This window comes from Capra hircus, chromosome 27 (assembly GCF_001704415.2).
Source record: "Capra hircus breed San Clemente chromosome 27, ASM170441v1, whole genome shotgun sequence".
NCBI classification, from domain to species: Eukaryota; Metazoa; Chordata; class Mammalia; order Artiodactyla; family Bovidae; genus Capra; species Capra hircus.
This window is the reverse complement of record NC_030834.1, coordinates 42,261,897-42,282,495: the sequence shown is the minus strand read 5'-3', so window position 1 is coordinate 42,282,495 and position 20,599 is coordinate 42,261,897. Positions and strand designations below refer to the sequence as shown.

At 38.8% G+C, this 20,599-nt stretch overlaps 1 protein-coding gene across 1 annotated transcript in view; it reads right to left on the bottom strand.

Moving 5' to 3' along the window:
• Nucleotides 1-20,599, bottom strand: part of CSMD1 (CUB and Sushi multiple domains 1) — a 2,085,346-nt gene that overhangs the window by 152,465 nt on the left and 1,912,282 nt on the right. The window contains 4 exon segments of the mRNA XM_018042044.1: nucleotides 14,592-14,705; nucleotides 15,777-15,857; nucleotides 16,643-16,788; nucleotides 18,711-18,888. Of these exon segments, the coding sequence (XP_017897533.1) occupies nucleotides 14,592-14,705; nucleotides 15,777-15,857; nucleotides 16,643-16,788; nucleotides 18,711-18,888 (519 nt within the window).

The following is a 20,599-nucleotide window of genomic DNA, read 5'->3' as shown; positions in this document are numbered from 1 at the left end:
TTCTGAGTGCTGGAAGTGTCTTCGCGGCTCCAAAGGCCCCTCTGGGTGACACCTGAGTCTGAGCTGATGAGGTGACTCAGAGTGGGTCTGTGTAGCCTCAGAAGGACAGGTCACCACACTTTCTGCCCACTCACACACCCAGGGTAAGTGGGGAGGGTGGGGCTGGGGTACTGGAGACTTGGTTGCACCAAAGCTTTTAAAGAACATATTTGTTGAGCCTGCAGGTTGGTGTAGACACACATAGCGGGAGGGTGGGGCACCCCAGGTCCTGAGAGACACCTCCAGGCCCTGCCCTTTGTACCCTACTTGTTCACTCTACTGCTGATAGTACCCTATATAACATTTACTGTAAATGTGAGTCACATTCGTTTCCCTGATTTTTGTGAGCTGTTCTAACAAAGGATCAAACCAGAGAGGGGGTCCCAAGATGGCAGAGGAATAGGACGGGGAGAACACTTTCTCCCCTACAAATTCATCAAAAGATCATTTGAATGTTGAGCAACTTCCACAAAACAACTTCTGAATGCTGGCAGAGAACACCAGGCACCCAGAAAGGCAGCCCAATCTCTTCGAAAGGAGGTAGGATAAAATATAAAAGATGAAAACAGAGACAAAAGATTGAGGGATCGAGACCCATCCTGGGGAGGGAGTCATGAAGGAGAAGTTTCCACACAGTAGGAAAACCTCTCACAGGCAGGTCTGTGGGGAGTTTTAGACTCTCAGAGGGCAACATAACCAAGAGAACAACAAAACACAGACTCTGCACCTAACTGCAACTGCCAGAAGAGAAGTAGCCTAGATGCTCACATCCACCACCAGTGAGTCGGGGTTGGGCAGGGAGGCACAGGCTGGTCCTTAGGGTAAGGACCGGGCCTGAGTGCCCTGAGAACAATCTAAGGGAGCTAATGTGAGATAGCAACCCAAACTGTGGGATCGCCAAAAGACAAAAAATATGTCTTTCCTGCAAAATGCTCTAACTCTCAGCCTGGAACACTCACAGAACAAAGGATTGAGTGAATAACAAAGGAGAGCTGGCTGGCTGTGTGTGGGCCCCTCCCACCTCTGGAGGCAAAGAGGCAGGCCTACTACAGCCAGAGTCAGAAGGCAAGGGGCTGCTGCAATTGCAGCCCCAGAGATGGTATCCTCCACCAAACTGTGAGGCTCCCAGTTGCTAACCATGTCTTCCTGGGATCCTAGATGTTGACATCTGCCAGGGGTGTTGCAGCCTGAGATCAGTGCCCTAGAGGAGACACACAACACACCTGAGACGGCGTGCTTGCGGCATCCCTGGGAAACTGAGCAGCTGGGACCGGGGAGGTGATTAAGACACATGGCCCACCTGGGAGAGTGCACTCACCAATCACCTGGTCACCTGAGCTGCTCGGACCTGGGAAGGGCACAAAACGCACAGCCCAATCTGGTCTGTGCCCTTGTGGAGTACCCAAGAACCTGAGCAGCTTAGACCTGGGAAGTACATAAAATGCAGGGCCAACTTGGGACAGTGTCCTTGCAGAGCTCCATGAAGCCTGAGCATTGTAGACCCAGGAAGCACATGCTGTCTTGGACTGGGGCAAACCCACTGTGGTCCATACAGTGCAAACACTCCCCACACATGCCAGTGAAATTTGTTTAGAGAGTCCCTCCCTCTCCACAACACAACTGAACAAGTGAGCCTAAATAAATGACCACCTTTGCTCCCTTCTGTCAGGGGGGAAATTAGACACAGAAGAGACTTGCAAATAGAGGAAGCCAAAATAAACAAAGGAGAGGGAATCACTCTGGAAGTGATGGACGTGACAGATTAAAACCCTACAGTTAATATTGATAGTGCATTGGAGGGGGCCCATAGACCTAGACAAGAAGTACAAGCTGGAACAAGGAATTATCTGAACTGAACTGAGCCCACACTGCCCATAACAGCTCCAGAGAAATTCCTAGATATATTTTTACTATTAACACTTTTTGATTAAATAAATTAAGTTCTTTATTATTCCTTTAATTTTCATTTTTATAACCTACAATTACCCTGCAAAAATAAAAGACCCTATTTTTAAAGCAAGTTTCAAATGTGTGTGTGTGTGTGTGTGTCTTAATCTTTGTAATTGATTTTGCTTTGTATTTTTTATATTGCATTTTTGAGAGTCTGTGAAGAAGGTTGAGCACCAAATAATTGATGCTTTTGAACTGTGGTGTTGGAGAAGACTCTTGAGAGTCCCTTGGACTGCAAGGAGATCCAACCAGTCCATTCTGAAGGAGATCAGCCCTGGGATTTCTTTGGAAGGAATGATGCTGAAGCTGAAACTCTAGTACTTTGGCCACCTCATGCGAAGAGTTGACTCATTGGAAAAGACTTTGATGTTGGGAGGGATTAGGGGCAGGAGGAGAAGGGGACGACAGAGGATGAGATGGCTGGATGGCATCATGGACTCGATGGACGTGAATCTGAGTGAACTCGGGAGTTGGTGATGGACAGGGAGGCCTGGCGTGCTGCGATTCATGGGGTTGCAAAGAGTCGGACAGGACTGAGTGACTGAACTAAAATGAACTGACCTCTATTCTAGATTTTTAATCTTTGCTTTGTATTTGTTATCCATTTTTTATCTTTAAGTATCTAATCTTCAGTGTCCATTTTCACTTAGGGATTTAATTACTGGCTTGATTGCTTTCTCCCCTTTTGAATCTCCTTTTTCTCCCCCAGGTCACCTCTATCTCCTTCCTCCCCCTTCTCTTCTCTACTTAACTCTGTGAATCTCTCTGGGTGTTCTGGGCTGTGGAGAACACTTCAGGAACTGATTACTGGCTAGATTGCTCTCTCCTCTTTTGACTTCCCCTCTTCTCCTGGTCATCTATATCTCCATCCTACCTCTTCTCTTCTCTATGTAACTCTGTGAATCTCTATGCATGTCACTCAATTATGTGGAGAATTGTTCACCATTAACCTAGTTGTTTTATCATCTGTGCTGTATAAGGATACTGTAAGAGAAGGACTGAAAGTCAGAGGCAGGAGGCTTAACTCCAAAACTTGAGAATATCACAGAACTCCTGATTCCAGGGAACATTAGTAGACAAGAGCACACCCAAAAGTCTTCATACCTACACTGAAACAAAGCTCCACACAAGAGCCAACAAAGTCTAGTGCAAATGCTAATTCCCCAGCAAGGCAGGAACACAACAGTGATCATTTAAAGACAGGCTGCCCAAACAGAAATTAAACAGAATTTAATTTCTAAACAGAAATTAAACACGCAAAACCTGTAGACACCCGAAAACTCACTACTAGACACTTCATTGCTCTCCAGAGAGAAGAGATCCAGCTCCACCCACCAGAACACAGACACAAGTTCCCCCAACCAGGGAACCTTGACAAGCTGCTAGTCCAACCCCACTCACAGGGAGTAGATGCCACAATAAGGAAGAATCACAAACTTCAAATCTACAGAAAGGGCACACCAAACACAGCAATCTAAACAAAATGAAAGGGCAGAGAACATTCAGCAGATAAAGGTATATGATAAATACCCAACAAATCAAACAAAACAGGAGGAGATAGGGAGTCTGCCTGAAAAGAAATTCAGAATAATGATAGTAAAGATGATCCAAAATCTTGAAAACAAAATGGAGTTACAGATGAATAGACTAGAGACAAGGATTGAGAAGATGCAAGAAATGTTTAACAAGGACCTAGAAGAAATAAAGAAGAGTCAATTAATAATGGGAACAATGCAATAACTGAGATTAAAAGCACTCTAGAGGGAATCAACAATAGAATAACAGGCAGAAGAGAGGATAAGTGAGGTGGAAGATAAAACGGTGAAAATAAATGAAGCAGAGATGAAAAAAGAAAAGAAAATTAAAAGAAATGAGGACAACCTCAGAGACCTCTGTGACAATATCAAACACCCAAACATTTGAATCATAGGTGTCCCAGAAGACAAAAAGAAACGGGATGGGAAAATACTTGAGGAGATAATAGTTGAAAACTTCCTTAAAATGGGGAAGGAAATAGCCCCCCAAGTCCAAGAAACCCAGAGAGTCCCAAACCGGATAAACCCAAGGAAAAAGACCCCATGACACATATTAATCAAACTAACAGAAATTAAACAGAAAGAGAAACATTAAAAGCAGTGAGGGAAAAGCAACAAGCAACAGATAAAGGGATCTCCATGAGGATAACAGCTGACCTTTTAATAGAAACTCTTCAGGCCAGAAGGGAATACTACTACTATGGCAGAATATAATTAAAGTGATGAAAGAGAAAAACCTACAACCAAGATTACTATATCCACAAGGATCTTATTCATATATGAAGGAGAAATCAAAAGCTTTACAAAGAAGCAAGAGCTGAGAGAATTCAACACCACCAAACCAGCTCTTCAGCAAGTGCTACACGATCTTCTCTAGACAGGAAACACAGAAAAGGTTTATAAAATTGAACCCAAAACAACAAAGTAAATGGCAATGAGATCTTACTTATCAATAATTACCTTAAATGTTATGTAAATGGGTTAAATGCTCCAACCAAAAGACAAAGATGGGCCAAATGGATACAAAAACAAGACCCCTATATAAGTTGCCTACAAGAGACCCACCTCAAACCTTGGGACACATACTGAAAGTGAAGAGCTGGAAAAAGATATTTCATGCAAATAGAGACCAAAAGAGAGCAGGAGTAGCAATACTCAAATCAGATAAAACAGACTTTGAAATAAAGACCATACTAAGAGACAAAGAAGGAAACTACATAGTAATGATCAAAGGATCAATCCAAGAAAAACATATAACAATGATAAATATATATACACCCAATATAGGAGAACTTCAGTACATAACACAAATGCTAATACATATGAAAGGAGAAATTAAAAGTAACACTATAACAGTGGGGGACTTTAATACCCAAGTCACACATATGGATAGATTAACCAAACAGAAAATTAGCAAGGAAACACAAGTTTTAAATGACACAATGGGCCAATTAGACCTAATTGATATCTACAGGGCATTTCACCCCAGAACAATGGATTTCACCTTTTTTTTTCAAGTGCACAAGGAACATTATCCAGAATAGGTCACATCCAGCACAATAAATCTAGACTTGGTAAATTTAAAAATACTGAAATCATTAGTTGTAACATTAGATATAAATTTGGGGAAAAAACCTATAAAAAACACAAACATATGGAGGCTAAAAAACATGTTCCTCAATAACCAACAGATCACAGAAGAAATCAAAAAGGAAATCAAAATATGCACAGAAACAAAAGAAAATGAAAACACAACAACCACAAACCTATGGGATTCAGTAAAAGCAGTGCTAAAAGGAAGGTTCATAGCAATACAAGCTTACTTCAAGAAACAAGAGAAACATCAAATAACCTAACTTTACACCTAAAGCAACTAGAAGAAGAAGACATGAAGAACTCCAAAGTTAGTAGAAGTAAAGGAATCATAAAAATCAGAGCAGAAATCAATGAAAAAGAAACAAAGGAGACTATTACAAAAATCAACAAAACTAAAAGATGGTTCTTTGAGGAGATAAATAAAACAAAGAAACCATTAGTTATACTCATCAAGTAAAAAGAGAGAAGAATCAAATCAATAAAACTGCCAATGAAAATGGAGAAATCACAACAGACAACAAAGAAATACAATACAAAGAATCATAAGAGACTATTATTAGTAACTATATGGCAATAAAATGTGTAACTTGGAAGAAATGGATGAGTATAACCTTCCAAAACTGAACCAGGAAGAAATAGAAAATCTAAACAGAGACACCACAAGCACAGAAATGGAAACTGTAATAAAAAATCTTCCAACAAACAAAATCCCAGGACAGATTGCTTCACAGGTGAATTCTACCAAAAATTTAGAGATGAGCTAACACCTATCCTACTCAAACTCTTCCAGAAAATTGGAGTGGAAGGTAAATTCCCAAACTCATTCTATGAGGCCACATTACCCTCATGCCAAAGCCAGACAAAGATGCTACCAAAACAGAAAACTACAAGCCAATATCACTGATGAACATAGATGCAAAAATCCTCAACAAAATTCTAGCAAACAGAATTCAATGACATGTTAAAAAGATCATGCACCATGACCAAGTGGATTATGCCAGGGATGCACGGATTCTTCCACAAATCAATCAATGTGATACACAACATTAACAAACTGAAAATATAAACCATATGATTATCTCAATAGATGCAGAGAAAGCCTTTGACAAACATCAACAGCCATTTATGATAAAAATTTTCCAGAAAGCAAGCATAGAAGGAATATACCTCAACACAATAAAAGCCATCTATGACAAACCCACAGAAAATATTATCCTCAATGGTGAAAAATTGAAAGCATTTCCTCTAAAGTCAGGAACAAGACAAGGGTTCCCACTCTCACCAGTACTATTCAACATAGTTTTGGAAGTTTTACCACAGCAGTCAGAGAAGAAAAAGAAATAAAAAGAATCCAGATTGGAAAAGAAGAAGTAAAACTCTCACTATTTGCAGATGACATGATCCTCTACATGGAAAACCCTAAAGATACCCACCAGAAAATTACTAGAGCTAATCAATGAATATAGTAAATCTGCAGGATATAAAATTAATACACATAAGTCCCTTGCATTTCTATACACTAACAATGAGAAAATAGAAAGAAAAATTAAGGGAACAATCCCATTCACCATTGTAAGAAAAATAATACAACACTTAGGAATAAATTTACCTAAGGAAACAAAAGACCTATATATAGTAAATTATAAAACACTGATGAAAGAAATCAAAGAGGACACAAATAGCTGGAGAAATATACCACGTTCATGGATCAGAAGAATCAATATAGTGAAAATGAGTATACTATCCAAAGCAATTTATAGATTCAATTGAATCTCTATCAAGCTACCAATGGTATTTTTCACAGAACTAGAACAAATAATTTCATTATTCATATGGAAACACAAAAAGTCTCTAATAGCCAAAGCAATCTTAAGAAAGAAGAATGGAACTGGAGGAATCAACCTGCCTGACTTCAGACTATACTACAAAGCTACAGTCATCAAGACATTATGGTACTGGCACAAAGACAGAAACATAGATCAATGGAACAAAATAGAAAGCCCAGAGATGAACCCATGCACCTATGGACATCTTATCTTTGACAAAGGAGGTGATAATACACAACGGAGAAAAGACAATCTCTTTAACAAGTGATGCTGGAAAACTGGTCAACCATTTGCAAAAGAATGACACTAGAACACTTTCTAACACCATACACAAAATAAACTAAAAATGGATTAAAGATGTAAATACAAGACCAGAAACCATAAAACTCCTAGAGGAAAACATAGGTAGACCACTCTGACATAAATCACATCAGGATCCTCTATGACCCACCTTCTGGAGTAATGAAAATAAAAGCAAAAATAAACAATTGGGACCTATTAAATTTAAAAGCTTTTGCAAAATGAAGGAAACTATAAGCAAGGTAAAAAGACACCCTTCAGAATGGGAGAAAGTAATAGCAAATGAAACAACTGACAAAGAATTAATATCCAAAATATACAAGCAGCTCATGCAGCTCAATACCAGAAAAATTATGACCTAATAAAGAAGACATACAGATGGTTAACAAACACATGAAAAGATGCTCAACATCACTCATTATCAGAGAAATGCAAATCAAAACCAAATGAGGTACCATCTCATGCCAGTCAGAATGGCTGCTATCAAAAAGTCTACAAACAGACTCATCAAGAAGCAAAGAGAGAAAAATCAAATCAATAAAATTAGAAATGAAAATGGAGAGATCACAACAGACAACACAGAAATACAAAGGATCATAAGAGACTACTATCAGCAGTTGTATGCCAATAAAATGGACAACGTGGAAGAAATGGACAAATTCTTAGAAAACTACAATTTTCCAAAACTGAACCAGGAAGAAACAGAAAATCTTAACAGACCCATCACAAGCACGGAAATTGAACCTGTAATCAGAAATCTTCCAGCAAACAAAAGCCCAGGTCCAGACGGCTTCACAGCTGAATTCTACCAAAAATTTAGAGAAGAGCTAACACCTATCCTACTCAAACTCTTCTAGAAAATTGCAGAGGAAGGTAAACTTCCAAACTCTTTCTATGAGGCCACCATCACCCTAATACCAAAACCTGACAAAGATGCCACAAAAAAAGAAAACTACAGGCCAATATCACTGATGAACACACATGCAAAAATCCTTAACAAAATTCTAGCAATCAGAATCCAACAATGCATTAAAAAGATCATACACCATGACCAAGTGGGCTTTATCCCAGGGATGCCAGGATTCTTCAATATCCGCAAATCAATCAATGTAATTCACCACATTAACAAATTGAAAAATAAAAGCCATATGATTATCTCAATAGATGCAGAGAAGGCCTTTGACAAAATTCAACATCCATTTATGATAAAAACTCTCCAGAAAGCAGGAATAGAAGGAACATACCTCAACATAATAAAAGCTATATATGACAAACCCACAGCAAACATTCTCCTCAATGGTGAAAAATTGAAAGCATTTCCCCTAAAGTCAGGAACAAGACAAGGGTGCCCACTTTCACCGCTACTATTCAACATAGTTCTGGAAGTTTTGGCCACAGCAATCAGAGCAGAAAAAGAAATAAAAGGAATCCAGATTGGAAAAGAAGAAGTAAAACTTTCACTGTTTGCAGATGACATGATCCTCTACATAGAAAACCCTAAAGACTCCACCAGAAAATTACCAGAGCTAATCAATGAATATAGTAAAGTTGCAGGATATAAAATCAACACACAGAAATCCCTTGCATTCCTATACACGAATAATGAGAAAGTAGAAAAAGAAATTAAGGAAACAATTCCATTCACCATTGCAACGAAAAGAATAAAATACTTAGGAATATATCTACCTAAAGAAACTAAAGACCTATATATAGAAAACTATAAAACACTGATGAAGGAAATCAAAGAGGACACTAATAGATGGAGAAATATACCATGTTCATGGATCGGAAGAATCAATATAGTGCAAATGAGTATACTATCCAAAGCAATTTACAAATTCAATGCAATCCCTATCCAGCTACCAGCCACATTTTTCACAGAACTAGAACAAATAATTTCAAGATTTGTATGGAAATACAAAAAATCTCGAATTGCCAAAGCAATCTTGAGAAATAAGAATGGAACTGGAGGAATCAACTTGCCTGACTTCAGGCTCTACTACAAAGCCACAGTCATCAAGACAGTATGGTACTGGCACAAAGACAGACATATAGATCAATGGAACAAAATAGAAAGCCCAGAGATAAATCCACACACATATGGACACCTTATCTTTGACCAAGGAGGCAAGAATATACAATGGAGTAAAGACAATCTCTTTAACAAGCGGTGCTGGGAAAACTGGTTAACCACTTGTAAAAGAATGAAACCAGATCACTTTCTAACACCACACACAAAAATAAACTCAAAATGGATTAAAGATCTAAATGTAAGACCAGAAACTATAAAACTCCTAGAGGAGAACATAGGCAAAACACTCTCAGACATAAATCACAGCAGGATCCTCTATGATCCACCTCCCAGAATTCTGGAAATAAAAGCAAAAATAAACAAATGGGATCTAATTAAAATTAAAAGCTTCTGCACAACAAAGGAAAATATAAGCAAGGTGAAAAGACAGCCTTCGGAATGGGAGAAAATAATAGCAAATGAAGCAACTGACAAACAACTAATCTCAAAAATATACAAGCAACTCCTGCAGCTCAATTCCAGAAAAATAAATGACCCAATCAAAAAATGGGCCAAAGAACTAAATAGACATTTCTCCAAAGAAGACACATGGATGGCTAACAAACACATGAAAAGATGCTCAACATCACTCATTATTAGAGAAATGCAAATCAAAACCACAATGAGGTACCACTTCACACCAGTCAGAATGGCTGCAATCCAAAAATCTGCAAGCAATAAATGCTGGAGAAGGTGTGGAGAAAAGGGAACCCTCCTACACTGTTGGTGGGAATGCAAACTAGTACAGCCACTATGGAGAACAGTGTGGAGATTCCTTAAAAAATTGCAAATAGAACTACCTTATGACCCAGCAATTCCACTGCTGGGCATACACACCGAGGAAACCAGAATTGAAAGAGACACATGTACCCCAATGTTCATCGCAGCATTGTTTATAATAGCCAGGACATGGAAACAACCTAGATGTCCATCAGCAGATGAATGGATAAGAAAGCAGTGGTACATATACACAATGGAGTATTACTCCGCTGTTAAAAAGAATTCATTTGAATCAGTTCTGATGAGATGGATGAAACTGGAGCCGATTATACAGAGTGAAGTAAGCTAGAAAGAAAAACACCAATACAGTATACTAACACATATATATGGAATTTAGAAAGATGGCAATGACGACCCTGTATGCAAGACAGCAAAAAAGACACAGATGTGTATAACGGACTTTTGGACTCAGAGGGAGACGGAGAGGGTGGGATGATTTGGGAGAATGGCATTCTAACATGTATCCTATCATGTAAGAATCAAATCGCCAATCTACGTCTGACGCAGGATACAGCATGCTTGAGGCAGGTGCATGGGGATGACCCAGAGAGATGTTATGGGGAGGGAGGTGGGAGGGGGGTTCATGTTTGGGAACGCATGTAAGAATTAAAGATTTTAAGATTAAAAAAAAAAGTCTACAAACAATAAATGCTGGAGAGGGTGTGGAGAAAAGGGAACCCTCTTACACTGTTGGTAGGAATGCAAACTAGTAGAGCCACTATGGAAAACAGTGTAGAGATTCCTTAAAAAACTCAAACTAGAACTGCCATATGACTCAGCACTCCCACTGCTGGGCATACACACCGAGGAAACCAGAATTGAAAGAGGCATAGGTACCCCAATCTTCATCATAGTACTGTTTACAATAGCTAGGACATGGAAGCAAGCTAGATGTCCATTGGCAGATGAATGGATAAGAAAATTGGTACATATACACAATGGAGTATTACTCAGCTATTAAAAAGAACACATTTGAATAAATTCTAATGAGGTGGATGAAACTGGAGCATAATATACAGAGTGAAATAAGTCAGAATGAAAAACACCAATACAGTAGTACATTAACACAAATATATGGAATTTAGAAAGATGGTAATAACGACTGTGTATGCAAAACAACAAAAGAGACACAGATATTAAAAGCAGACTTTCGGACCCTGTGAGAGAAAGCGTGGGTGGGATGATTTGAGAGAATAGCATTGAAACATGCATATTATCAAATGTGATATAGATGATGTGTCCCAGTTCAATGCATGAAAACAGGGTACTCAAAGCTGATGCACTGGGACAACCCAGAGGGATGGGATGGGGAGGGAGGTGGGAGGGGGGTTTGGGATGGGAGGACACATGTACTGCCATGACTGATTCATGTCAATGTATGGCAAAAACCACCACAATATTGTAAAGTAATTAGCCTCCAATTAAAATAAATAAATTAAAAAATTAATGGAAGGATCAAACCAGAGGAGAGGTCCCTGGGAACCCCTGATTGATAACCTGTTAGTCAGAAGCACAGGTGACAACCTGGACTTGTTATCAGCATCTGAGGTGAGGTTTGCTTTGTGGGACTAAGCCTCTAACCCTGTGGGATTTGACATTATCCTACGTCAAGAGTTCAGGATGGAGTTAAACTGTAGGACACTCTGCTGATGTCCAAGGAAAATGAGAGAACTGCTTGGCAGTGGCAAATAACATTCCAAACCCTCATTTATTTATTTATTTATTTATTTCTAAATTAAGGTAAGTATCCTACAAGGTAATATTTATCTGCATAAAATGTGAACTTTCAAGGAACACTTTATTCACCTCATTCCCAAGGAACAATCAATCACTCTAAAGTGGTGACAATTTTCAAAGCAGAACTTCTAAAAGCGTGGTTATGACACGTGAAGAAGTAGGACTCGTAACTAGTACAATCTGTCATCAAGAATTTATTGGAAGATTGAGCCCAATCAAACAACAGAAAAGTATTAGAAGAAAAATGATAATTACGTGTTTAAATATTTGGTAGATGACATTGAAGTCCCTATTTCCTTTTTTAAATAACGAGGTGTTCAGAGAATACCAGATAAGAGAACTCAGTTCATTTTAAACAAATTTACTGCTGAACAGAATCAGAAGAGAACTGTCATCCTGTGTAGTAACTGCTGTGAGTTCAGAGGGCCTGGGGACCTCTGGCCTGAGTACAGAGATCCTGTCTTGTTAGCCGGACACTTCCCGCAAATGTGTGAGAGCAGAAGTATCAATAATTTAGAGGATGACGCACTTGTGTGTGGGTTTACTCTGTTCCTGGACTGTCATGAAATAATTGCATTTAAGTGGAAACTAGGATAATCATGGGGGAAATGACAGAATGGAGACGCTTTCCTTATTTTTGAAGTAGCATATTAAATAAAGACTTAAAAAAAAAAGACTTAAGCATTTCTTCATTAATCAGTTAAGCCCACCTTTGCTTAAAATCACCTATTCTGATAAAAATTTTTAAGGCTGTGTTTGGTGGGATTAAAATGGGCCTTAAACATCTGAAGATTTACTTCAGTTAATTTATATATAAAATGGCAAAAGATGAACATTTTATACCCACCACTCCACCATCTTGAGAAATAAATCCTCTGTAGATCACTGTCGCTAATGTAGCATGGTCCTGACACACTGGTTTTCCGGGGGAAAAAAGTGACTTCAGGGTCCTGACTTAGCACCTCCCATGAGACCCCCAGCTTCTAAGCCATGCAGCAAGAGGCAGGGTCTCAGTCACGCCATGACCACAGGGTCAGCTACAGTTTAAAGCCAGAGGCAGACAAAGTAAGGGCATCTCCCCTGCCTGCCCCCTCGGAGTTTCCCACCTGGATGCGGTTACAAAGTATATTTTTCTCAGAAATAATCTGTTACCTTGGTTATTTAATAATAATCCATTCCAGATTTTCTCCAGATGTTGGAAATCATTTCCTTCTGTAAGGGTGACTGAAGTCTGCCTCATTAGCAATGAAAATGCACCATGTTACCAGATATTTTGGAAGAATCAATTCATGGGCTGAACATTTGCAAAATCAGTACTATTGCAATGCAAAGAAAATTGCCTTTTACAGGGTAGATAATTAGCATTATAAGATGCTTAGAATTAATTTAAGATTTACTTCATCTTTATACCAGTTCCCTAAACAATGCAGACAAATGATCCTCCTCATTACACATATAATGCCCAGAGGATTAGTGTCTTAACCAAGATCACTGGATAATCAAACCTAGACTATAGGTCTTCTCCCTACATTCTGACTTTTTATATGTTTCGCTACCCCTAGTAAATGATAACATTCAAATTCTCTGAAAGAACTGGGAATGCGGGAGTTCCATTCTTTAAGGGAAAAGGAAAGGGAAAGTCGCTCAGTTGTGTCCAACTCTTTGCGACCCCATGGACTATACAGTCCACGGAATTCTCCAGGCCAGAAGGTTGGAGTGGGTAGCCTTTCCTTCTCCAGGGGATCTTCCCAAACCAGGGATCAAACTCAGGTCTCCTGCATTGCAGGTGGATTCTTTACCAGCTGAGCCATAAGGGAAGCCCAAGAACACTGGAATGGGGAGCCTATCCCTTCTCCAGAGGATCTTCCCAACACAGGAATTGAACCATGGTCTCCTGCATTGCAGGTGGGTTCTTTACTAACTGAGTACCAGGCAAGCCCTTCTTTAAAGGAAGTAAATGTGACTGTGATTTTGAAGTCACAAAATAAAATCTGTCTTAATTTGGGAAGCTTTCTGATAGGCAAACCAATCATACTTCTGGCTTACATTGAGACATTTTAGCTTATTTATGTTTTTTTCCAAATCTTTTTTCCTTTCTATAAAACTTGAAAGGGAGACCTTTAAAAGTTTTTAAAGTGATATAATTATATACAAATCAACTGAATCAATAGATTTTCTCCTCCTTCATATATTATCTGTTATTACACATGGGGCAAAGATATGAAACACACATTATATGAAACATTTGTGCATTTCAATGTCTCTACATTTTACAGAACATAGTAAACACTAGATAATTTTATGCATTCTTTTATGCCAAAGAGTTCAGAGGGAGAAATAGTAATGCCTGCAATTTGCCTAGAAGGTATCAGAAATATCAGTTATTTAATACTTTAATGTATGTAGAAAGAGACGAGACAGGTGACAAAGGGTGTGTAGGAAACATTAATGGTGCAACCTTGGTGATGGGTATTAAAGTTTTTCAACTTTGTCATGTGTTTGAAAATATTACGTACAAACTGTTGGGAAACAGCAAGAAGTCTTATTTGATGTAGTTTTGATTTTGTACAGCTAGCTAAAAGAGAAGGGTAATTAAGTATTTCCACTTTTGGGTAATTTAAATTGCAAGAGAATCATAACACAGAGACAAATTCAGATGCATACAAAGAAATTCAGATGCATACAAGGAAGTTCAAACCAATAAAGTAATACAATGTTCCATATGGAACAAGCATATTTATAGTACGAACTTCATACCTTCACAGGTCGGCAGGGAACCTTCAAACTGTAGCTGGGAGCTGAGCTTACAGGTCAGTGTGTCCATCCCAGACAGCGTGTACCCAGGGTGGCACTGGTACTTCACGAAGTCTCCTGAAAGAGTCCACATGCGTACTTGGCAATTCTGTCTCCATCACACATACAGTGTGTGAATGTTATTAAGCACGTGTGACACTCAAGTTGATGTGCAAACCACTTCTTAACCATGATTGGCATTCATGCTTAGTCTACTTAGTGAACTAGTGTCATTTTTAGTTTTTAATTTATAAAAATGCTCTCTTTAAACGTAACCAGTATTTCTATAGAGATTATGGAGCAGTTTTTTCTTCTTTGACTGATATGTCTACGTTCACTCCCTTTCCCCTATGATTACTAACAAAAAAGAAAGAAAGATGAAAGAAGGAAAGAAGGAAAGGGATTCAGAGGCTTGGGACCAAAGGCTGTATAAGAGAATGTCTTTAAAGCATCCAGAGAGGGCTACAAAATGACCTTGGTCTAATTAGCACAATGTTCTCATCAACTAAGCCATCAGGAATAGAGCAGAAACTGGTCACATGGTTTGACCACCACTATAAAACAGGGTGTGACATAGGACTGGGTATTTGTAATTGAGACCAAGAAATCATTTGTCACAATAACTGGTTGGCCAACATACACCACAGAAGGTTTCTTAATGTGGCCTGATGATTATTTAATGAAATAGACCACTAATTTAAAATGAAAAAACAGAATTTCTAAATAGTATCACTCAATATATTCCCCAATTACATTCCAGTTTCAAGGAAAGGTCAATGTTAGACTAACCATTATTTCAGCCACAAATGACTTTCTTCTTCTGGTGCACCAAAATGGTTCCCTAGCTAAACACAAACATCTGCTTAAGTCTATGTCTGAAAACTGCTTTTAGGAGAAAAATACAAACTGGTGAGTAACGCAGCAGGTAAATGTCCTCAAAATAGCAAAAGCAAAATTTAAATGAAAAAAAATCATTGAGATGAAGAAAGAAAAACATATTTATTCAATTCATGACAAATGTGTATCTCTCTCTAGGAAAGCTTTAGGAATATTTCTGACAAACATTCATCAACTTGGCTATCTACTGCAGTTGCATGGGTGTAAAAAACCTGTGTTGAGCTGATGATGTTGTAACAACAAAAACATTACCTATTTCAAAATCCTCATCCTCTGTAAGCATTTCTGCCTGTGGAACTGCTGGGGGAGGCTGACATTTCTTGAGCTGAAATGCTACATCATTTATATAAAAAAATAATAAGTGAAATTACATTTGATGAATAAACAAAAATCTTACAAAAAACATCTCTCTTTCATTGTTACAATGCTTAGGTCTAGGAAAATATCTATATTTGTTAAATTATAGTTTTACTAAAGTCTCTAGCTTCAAATACTTACAAAATTGAAAGGGAAAAGTACACCATTTAAAAAAATTATGATGTTTAAATAGAAACACTTTACATATATCTGGAATTCTGCAGGAGAAATGGTTCATGCTGGTTCCATGTCCATATCAGGATCTGGCATCATCTTCCTTGTCTCTTCTCCTGAGGATTTGCATGTGGCAGTCCTCAAGAGAGATAAGGGACTGGCAATGCTTTTCCCCATTAATGCTTTTCCCCAAACTATGCAGTGTTCATTCTCAACATCAGTAGAGATTCGCTTTGCCCCATCTAAAATTACATGACATTCATTATCAAGGTTCATCTGGAGACAGAGATGAGGAAATCTCTGAGAGCTACTAAATGTATTTCCATGGTCTCCATATCAGAGTTTCACATACAATACGCTTATCCTGGGGGCAAATCCAAGATAAACTATAAAAGAGATGTGAAGTCCCAAATACATCAGTAGGAAAAAGGAATCACAGGAACCCCAGCATGAAATGTGAGAAAATCCTATAGGCTTTCGGTTGACAAAAACATGGAACTTAAGCTGTAAACAAAGTTTATGTCAATCCTATGAGAAAAATCAGCTAGGATTTTCTGCCATCATCAATGGAGTGAAAATACACTGACCGTGAAAATTGAGGACGAAGAAGCCTCCATTTGAAAAGTCACTGTGAAATTTGAGCAGCACTTGGTTGGTGGAGCTATATGCTGTCTCCAGGGCGGTGTTCCCACTGAAAACCCCCAACTGTGGAGAATTCTGATCAGGACCATCCCTGGGAAAAAGAGGAGGAGCCCTCTAAATAGAAAGCTTCCAGTTACAGCTTAAATTCACAACCATTTTCTTCTGACTGCAGGGCTCCGTCTTGGTTAAAGATGATGTTCTGTCCCCAGGATCCAGCTGAAAAGCCTGGTCTTCAAACAGCAGCTTAGGGCTCCCTGTTCCTCCCACACCTGACCTTCTCAGAGGTGTTTTTGAGACAAGGTGTTTTTGACACATTTATTCTAGTGACGTCAGTACCACTTATCAACTTCCTTTCAAATGTTCCCATTTTAAAGTCTAAATTCAGGGTGTCTCTTTAATTATGGGTGAGATTTATAGAGCTCTTATGACTGAATTGGAATATTTAAAAAAAGACTGAATAAAATATTACCATCTTCTAGATTCCGTGTTTAGAAATACTAAGATATTTAATATTCATAGGTGACCGCACTCCAGTCTGTCTCCTGAGTGTTCAGAGTGTTCCCTCCCACTGCTGGAGGGAGACCTTGCTCCTACTGCTAAATCTACTGATTAATCTGGGTAAACCTGCTGATATTATAGTGCGGCTTTTAATTTCAGTGTCGTCTGTCTGTCTTGCTTTGCTTCATAGGTCAACTTAATATTTCAGGTTCTCCATTTCTGTTCATTGCCACGACACAGGTCCTGTCCCCCGATCTCCCCTCCTGTGAGGCTATTTCTATAGCCCCACAAGCCAGTCAGTCTCCCATCTTATCCAGCGGACCTGCCTCCCTACACAATAATAATGGGTATTCTGCATCCAGGACCTGGTCCTATAACTCTCCTTCTTATGACTCTAAAGTGAATCTGTGTTGCTCTAGGATGAAGCCCAAAATCCTTAACAAGATGTATGAAGTCCTGTATGGTCTACCCAGCTTACCTGGCCAGGTCATCTCTTCTCTCTTCTGTGCTCTCCCAAGACATCAGCCACATCACACCTGGGGTCTCTCGGTGCCTGCAACTCACCTATTCTCTTGCCTCAAGAGAATTTCCAATGGCTAAGACAACCTCTACATTTACCACGACTTCACCAACACACACACACACACATAAACACACTGCCTTGTTAACTGTGATTATGCTTGAGTTTTCAGGGCATTTTATTCCTAAAGTACATCCAACTTATTCCAGATCTGGGCTGTGCCCCAATGGTAAGCTCTACTCTTCCCATCATATTTTGTCATTCCCATTTCCCCATAAATTCTCACCTCCAAAGGCAATGGTAGAAATAGTCACTCCCATAAACATGAACATTCAGTGAAGGAGAGTTTAGGTTAACCTACCCAGGCTACATGGCTCATTAGATGGGGAGCTAGGGCTACACCCCCCTCGGCATCCCCTACACAGCCCATGGTAGGGAAGGCAGAGGTGGGTGGGGGCAGTTCTGCAAGGTTTATAAAGTACAGAGAGAAAGCTGTGTGCAATCATTTCTTCAATACTTCCAGAAGCATCAAATTATTATATGGCAAAGGATCCAACCAGCTTTTCTTTAAGAAAAACAAAACAAAACAAACATTTATACTTGAAAATGAAAGAGAAAAGAAGGAATTCCCAAGAGGCCCAGTAGCTAGGACTCAACTCTTTCACTGACAAGGGCCCAGGTTCAATCCCTGGTCAGGGAACTGAGATCCCAAAAGCTATGTGATATGGCCAAAAAGATAAATAAACAAAAAAAGAAATAAACATGAAAAATAAAATACGTTTGGGATATTCTCCTCTATCTAGAGTAATCCTGAATATATCTACCATGTAGCATGGTACATGAGGTTTATTCTATCTCTAGATTTAGTTGGTAAATTTCTGTTTTGATATCTACCTAACTACTCCATCTCTATATCGATGAAAGTGACATGTAAGTGGTTACAAGAACAGTTTATCACAAGGACACATGGGTGTTTTCAGGAAAGGTTCTCATACCAAACTGCGATGTAGTCATTGACAGCTTCCGTCTGCAGCAAGGTGAAGTTGATGTAGACACCATGGCCAGGAGGCACGGAGATGAGCCAGATGCAGTCCTTCAGGATGGGGTACTCATCCGGAAATCCAGGAGAATAGATGGTCCCGTTCTGAGATGTCACGTTATATCCACAAGGAGCTGAGAAGGAAGCCAAGAAAAATCAAGCCCAACACAGTCCAGTGAGACTTTTATCATTTTCTAAAGTCTCTTAGCCAAGATTTTCCTGCTAAGAAATAATTGTGAAATATCCCTCAGCAACTACTTTGTCAAAATAATTCCCCTCAAGTCTTAAAACCTGGGAAGAATTTTACTTCTAATCTACCTTATCTAAGTTTTTTAACATATTCTCCAAACATTCAAAATCCCCTCAGGATAAAGTCATTTCCACATAATTAAAAGGAGAAAGAAAGAAAGAAAAAAAAACCAACAACCTTAGTCAGTAGTCTCCTGAGACTGAGCTGATAATTCATTGGACTATCTGATGCAAGGGATTATGTTGATTATGTGTGACTATTTAACTGAAAAATAATTTTTTTTGTTTTAAGTGAGATTTCTAAAGCTTATTTAAAATGCCTAAGAGAGAAGCGTCTAAGTCTATCTGCCTTGATACAAAGACCTTACAAATTCTCCCGAGATCTATACCTAGAGAAAGGAGATAAAATTATGTAAGTGAAAATTTATAGAAACAGTTCCACATCTCATCCACTACCAATGATGTGAAAAATCTCAATACCCAGAGTCCATTTTTATTTTACTTAATAAAGTGATCATCACTCTTGCCATAAAAATTATTTTGTTTTATTTTTGGAAAAATGAAATGATCATACATGAGCAGATAATCCAAACTATATTCTTTAACTCACATCATGGTATAAATACATCAAAGTCATAGACAAGTTGACATTTTAATCAAATTAAAATCCAGTAGATGCAATACAAGTGTCTGTTACTAACATGAATCTTATCAGGCTTTCAAATATTTGCCATAAAAGGCATAAAATTTAGGTAGAATGAATAAGCCAAGGTACATTTTTTTAAGGGTTCAAAAACAATTTAAAATTACGACTGATGAAATATCATGAAGGCAAAGTAACCATTTCAAAGTAGACAGAAAATGTACCAGTGTCAAGTAGATTGACTTGGTCTGAATTTTAGGTAAATTTATTTAAAGGCGCTGTGTAGAACATTTTACAAGTTTTATAGCATAATTGTAAGTGGGGTTTGGAGACAGATACACCTTGACCTGTAAGCTAGCAAAATATAACATACAGATACCTATAATCTGTAAAAATAGGGCCAGAAGCCACGCTGGAGTCACAACAAGTGACTACATGGGGACCCCTGGAGATGCCATACTTCCTAGCTGCAAACATCATGTCCTCGTTCACCTGCATGGATAGCTCTTGTGCTTCTCTCCTATTTTGCTGGCAGGTGAACAGGTCCCTTCAAAACTCAACTCAAATGTCACCACCTCCTGACAGCCTTTCCTGGTGGCTGTGGTTTGGATACTTGTCCCTGGAGTACAGTTCATGGGCAGCCATTCTTCACCGTTTGACTGTCAGCAACTAGAAGTCAAGGACCATATCCACAGCCCCATCAAACCTCCTCTCACCAATCCCATTGTCTGGCTCAGATCTCAATAAACAACAGACACCAAATAATTGAGGGATTGGAAATGGGTGAGACAATGAAGAGAAAACACTTAAAGCATGTGTTGAAGCCACTGGCTGACATATCCCATGTATGACTTGAAGTTATTCATTACGTATTGCTTTATAACTCTAAATTTCCCTTCGACATTTTTACTTTGTAATGTGCATCTTACTAAAGTATAGCCACTTTACATGGA